The 6,000-nt window shown below is 42.5% G+C and overlaps 1 protein-coding gene across 1 annotated transcript; it reads right to left on the bottom strand.

Annotated features, from left to right (window-relative positions):
- Positions 1-369: 369 nt before the first annotated feature.
- Positions 370-5,464, bottom strand: LOC100301654 (follistatin-like 3 glycoprotein). The gene is given in 5 exon segments (NM_001160487.1): positions 370-422; positions 585-812; positions 945-1,160; positions 3,684-3,869; positions 5,389-5,464. Coding segments are annotated over 5 exon segments (759 nt in total).
- Positions 5,465-6,000: the final 536 nt, after the last annotated feature.

Raw genomic sequence — 6,000 nt, 5'->3', positions numbered from 1 at the left:
CACATATCTTCCTCTACTCAAAGTCGACTAGATATTTATTTTTTAAGATATACGCCTTTCATCTGTTTCCACAGTTTTACGAGCAAATCATCCCATTTAACATACATTGCATGCATCAACAAATACAGTATTGGTTTCCTTTTGGAAGAAAAATGGTTTCTTCCAGCAGGTTCTCCCACATCAAATGTATCGTCATTCTATGTACAGGTGGTAGAGATGGAGGGGATAGGTGATTGTAAAAAAAGATGTCAACATCAATCAGAGCTTGGGGAGTGAACAGCGGGACAACAACCTATCGAAGGTGATCTCTTGGAAATCTTCTTACCAGGTGGACTGTAGTACCAGGTGGACCACACCAGAACTGTCCCTCTAGAGTGAATTCTCCTCACTGCCCTCCAAATCCAGACTGTTCCTCGGAACACCTGAGAGAGAGAACCCAAGACAAAAATATCAAGCACAGCCAACACATGCCAAATCAATGCAAAGTACTAAATATCTAAAGTCACTAGAAAATTAATTGAGGTTGTTTATTCATTTCTATACTTAGGCTGTGTTGACAGATCAGGAAAGGTAAGGGGACTTACTAGAGCAGTTGCCATAGTGACGCACTCCTATGGAGCGCCCCAGAAAGCAGGTGGCTCTGCGGAGGTGGCAGGCGCTCGGATAGGTGATGTTGTCATTGCCACAGATAGGCAACTCGGACTTCAGCGGTATTGGGCAGGGGGTCATGCGGCACATGACACAGTGGGCACTGTTAGTCTGGTCCGTCACACAGGTGTGGGTACCCGGGCACACCACGTTGGAGCACGACTCTGGACAGAACATGGACACATATTTGTATCCGATATTGTGTGTAATATTGCTTCAGTAGCACAATGAGTACTTGAAATAACCAAACTGCTGACATATGCAAGATAACTTGTTCGAAGCACAGGTGTCCTCACTTTTGCATTCTCCCTGGTACATGACCTCCAGATCAGGGTGGCCCTTACAGCGGGCCATCAGCAGAGCACACTCATCACGGTAGGACTTCCCATCGCTCCCACACACAGCATGCTTTATGGAGATGTTAGTGCAGTCAGGAGAACACACACACTGAGGACGTCCAACCATCATCTTACACACCTTCCCTGGGCCGCATTTCACACCATCACAGGTCTCTGCCCAACATAGAGTAGAAAGTCAGTATTATTGTCAAAGCGTTAACTTACATTCAATGTTCTGTCATCAAGTGATCCAGATCATCTGATGCTCAAGATTCATTCTCCACAGAACAGAATAAAATGGATGAAAAATGTTGCCTTCACCGCAGCATGATTCATCCAGCAAAACATTTGCAATAAACACATATTTTGTTTATGGTCATGCTCGAGGATGTCTAGTCTGTAGGAATGTGTCTGAGGTTGTGCCTGTTTCCATGACAGTGGAATGGATCCCTGCAATGGGCGAAGTCTCATAGATGGATGGAGGGGTGTTCGAGCAGACCGAGCCAGTTCAAAGGCCTGTCACTGGGTTTTACAGGCTGACAGATGTGGCACGAGGAAACGCAGGCTAAACGGACACTAGTAGACTGTCCAAGGCCCAGCCAGGTCAATAGGAAGTCTCCTAGTACTGTAACCCTAAAACAACACAGATACCATCGTCACTTTTCAACAGGCTTCTCGGGACCTGTTTGATCCTGATACAGAGTGATGTTCGGCCCTGATCCCTGAGATCCTGTAAAAAAGCAGGACTTTATTTCCTTTCTCCGCGAGCACTTGCTTTAATATCCTGTTATTCTCCATCTCCAAAGAGGCCAACTCTGCTACCTCTGGGATTCTCACACAAGTATTAGATTTGTCCCCCTCCCTTCCAGGGAATCCAAGCAGTTCCCTTTTTCTGTTATGTTTTGGTCCGGCTTTATTGGCAGCCGGTTATGATTTTATACATTTTCACAAATCAATACAGATAGACAGATAGGCCAGTCATGGAGTTCTAGTCAACACCCAGGAATGCTTTGAACCACTGGAAATCAGTAGCCCCAAGAGGACCCACTGTGGAGGTTCAGTCTGAGTCTGACAGGGAGTGCTACAGTATGATAATAGAACAGCACTTCCCCACAGTATCACATGTACATTGATGCTGTAGTTTTGTTCTTTCAGTTGGACTAATGATCCAAATAGTGCTCCACATTATGAGGAACAGACGTCTGGGCATGTGGCAGACATTTCTCCTGTGGTAAACAGGAATGTGTTTTTTTTTCTCTGAGGGGAGGCAAACCAGGCCTGTGTCCCAGCCAGCATTGGGAAATAATTCATGCAGAGTGAATTAGAGGAGGGAGGAGGAGGAAGGTTATTTCCCATTTATTCCATTTTTTCAATGTCATTCACTTGCGCTGCGACTTTGAGGAGATATATTAGTGAACAATTCCATTGTGGTAGACCAGCCTCTCGATGGAGAGATACAAATGCAGCTAAATGATTGAATTTTATAGCTTGTCTTTTATAACTTGTCTGCTTCTCATTCTGGATAACTTGAGTTCATTCACTTATCATTGAAGCGTCATGTTATTAATGAGAACCTTTCATTGTTTCCTTATGCTGACATGTCATTCTAATGCTGCTGTTGATTTGGCTCATACCGTTTTGGTAATAAACAGCATGCTGGAATAGACTTAATCTCCATTGAAAGAGAAAAACATGATCCATCATACACTAGTTGGCAGGGATGCTTCTGCATTTTGAATCTACGATTCAATTGGTATTTGGTAGCAATTGGTATTTGGCTTCAGCTTTGCTGATACTAATCATTCTCACATGGCTTAAAATAATCATCTATACCCTGACCAGAGATCACATGCACATGTTCAGGTGCCTTAGTTCCTAAAAACAGGAATAAATATCCTTGAGTGAACCTGGATACCTGGCCAAGGCTTCCAATAGTGGGAGCGACTCAAGACAGCTGGACAGAGTTAGATGGAACGCCTGGCCCCGATCCACAGCTAAGTTTTCAAAAAACTTATAAGAGACCTCTGGAAATCAACTTAGCTTGGAAATTCCATTTGGATCAAAGTTATCCCAAGAAGAAGACAGGTGATCTGGTTATGGCCATATGAGCTTCCATTTGGAGCTATACTCAAATGTGGGCCCTAAACGTCTTTGCTTCATTCATTGTCAGTTATGTTGCTATGAATTAAATATGATCTATCTCTTATTCATCCAAATAGGCTCCAACACATCTAAATGAAATGTGGCAGTATGAAAAATGTTTTGAGAGGAACGCAAAGTTAAGGTTTTGGTGCTACATGTGAGCAGCTGTTTCTCATTTCAGATCGGCCACTGCTTCTCAGTGACTACGTTTTCCCCACAATGACAAATGAAGACCTGCACCCAATCTTACATTTCGCCACTTCTTTGTCAGAGGCTGACAACAAGGGGGGACCATATGAAGAAGCTTAAACCAAACCTAACTTGTCTGAAGTACCTTTAGGACACTGCCTGGGATGGTGGCTTGCAATAAAATGGTAAAGCGTCAAGGACTGTGATAGTAGGGAATCATAATCAAAATAAATCAGCATCTACTTTTAGGTCAAATAGTCTGAGAAAAAGCCAAACACCCTCATTGATGATAGGGTTGACTGATGTTGTCATTTTGACACAGTTGGTTCACAGCAGGTCATTGTGGGAACTGTAGTGTGCAGTTACCTTTGCAGAGTTTGCAGGACACGATTCCCAGGAAGCCCAGCAGGCTGACCTCATTGATGGGCAGACTGGTGTTGGACCAGGCCGTGTCTAGACGGCCCCCGGCGCAGCATTCCTCCCTGCTGACCCCACGCATCAGCACCATGTCACAGCGCTGCTCCTGGCTCTGCTGCAGCCAGCACATCCCCGCTGAACACACCACAACAAACACAAAAACACGTCTAGTTGGATTTTTTCATACATACTTGACATACATGACATACATGACTTCACATGATTGACATACTTAAAGTAGACATACTTAAGCAATAAGGCCCAAGGAGGTGTGGAATATGGCCAATATACCATGGCTAAGGGCCGTTTTTCTGCACAACGCCGTGGTATATTGGCCATCACAAACCCCAGGCCTCCCAAGTGTGGTCTAAGTGGTCTAAGGCACTGCATCGCAGTGCTAGCTGTGCCACTAGAGAATCTGGGTTTGAGTCCAGGCTCTGTCGCAGCCAGCCATGACTGGGAGACCCATGGGGTGGTGCACAATTGGCCCAGGGTAGTCCGGGTTAGAGGAGGGTTTGGCCGCCAGGGATGTCCTTGTCCTATCGCACACTAGTGACTCCTGTGGTGGGCCGGGCGCAGTGCACGCTGACACGGTCGCCAGGTACACTGTGTTTCCTCCGACACATTGGTGCGGCTGAATTCTGGGTTAAGTCAGCATTGTGTCAAGAACCTTGGTTGGGTTGTGTTTCGGAGGATGCACGGCTCTCAACATTTTCTCTCCCAATTTCGTACGGGAGTTGCAGCAATGAGACAAGACTGTAACTACCAACTGGATACCACGAAAATGGGGAGAAAAATGGGCGAAAGTAACAAACCCCAAAAATGTTAATATATATTTATCATAAACCACAGAGGTGCCTTATTGCTATTATAAACTGGTTACCAATGTAATTAGAGCCTTAAAAATAAATGTTTTGTCATACCCATGGTATACGGTCTGATAGCCAATCAACATTCAGTGCTCGAATCACCCAGTTTATAATTGAATGTATACAATGGCCTCCAGAAAATACAAATAGCCCACTTCAGTTGACTTCAGAGCCAGAGCCCACTTGTACAATATTCAGGACTCTGTCTACTCTACATCAAAGTGGGCTGAATGGACCAGACCAGTCATAGTCAGACCTGGCTGACCTCTCTCTCCACACACAATACAATTTACCAGCATTTAATACACCAATTCAGACAGGAGAATAGAGACCTGCTGTTGCACTGTCATAGAGTTTTGTTTATAGGTTTTAGAACTCATCACTTACACATCTCTCACATTGTTTAAAAAATCATAGTAGCCAAAATGAGACATTAAAATGACTTTGGAATCCATAAATGCAGTTCTGTATACTAATTCCAACCAATGATGAAGTAGCTAACTGTATGTAATACATACATTATTATTAAGCTGTAGTAACACCATGTGCACCTGCACTCTGTAAATATAGAATTCTCAGTATCAAGCGAGCAAAACTATGGCTTTAGTTGGTTTGTTTTCATTATACATTGTTTTACTATCAATTTTGAATGATGCAAAACTTTGAATAATGTTTAAACATAAACTAATAGTTAGACTATTATTTTTTTTGAAAAACGTTCATAATGAATCACAATGTATAAAACATAATTTATTAGAAAATACATTTGAAAAGCTTTTACTCACCATTTACATGGTAACTTCCAAAGATTTGACACAAAGCAACAAGTGTCACACCGAAAAGAGCAGTCAAAAAGGCCATGGTGACAAGAAAATATAAAGTTCTAAAATAAAAGTTGTGGCAAAACTTCCAAAAAAATGTGTTTGTCCTTTTGCAAACGGTTTCAAATGTTTTGAACTTGCCAATGGAGAAGTTAGCAGAGTTCTCTCTCTTAAGTGAATGAATGTGTTGTAAGTGATGTTGTTCCCCTCTTTATAGATATTTAGGCCTAACCCACTGAGTTATGCTGCTGGGATAGGCAATGGTCTCAGCCAGTTAAAATGCTGGAACGGACAGTTTTCTACGTGAGACGTCCCCTCACCAGAGTGCAACAGATGTAACTGCACCATGCATCTTCTGATAATGTTATTGTGATTGTAAAGTAGGCATACCACATTTCAAATTGGTTTTGCATCATTTTAAATGATTATATGGAAATAAGTAATACATCATTTTAAATGATTATATGGAAATAAGTAATACATAATTTTAAATGATTATATGGAAATAAGTAATACATCATTTTTTTCCATATAAATATTTCAAATAATGTAGAACCACTTTAGCACTTTTCAGCT

Source organism: Oncorhynchus mykiss, chromosome 5 (genome assembly GCF_057628025.1).
Source record: "Oncorhynchus mykiss isolate SJ-2025 chromosome 5, ASM5762802v1, whole genome shotgun sequence".
Taxonomy (NCBI): domain Eukaryota; kingdom Metazoa; phylum Chordata; class Actinopteri; order Salmoniformes; family Salmonidae; genus Oncorhynchus; species Oncorhynchus mykiss.
Note: the sequence above shows the minus strand (reverse complement) of the source record. Positions and strands in the feature narration are given on the sequence as shown.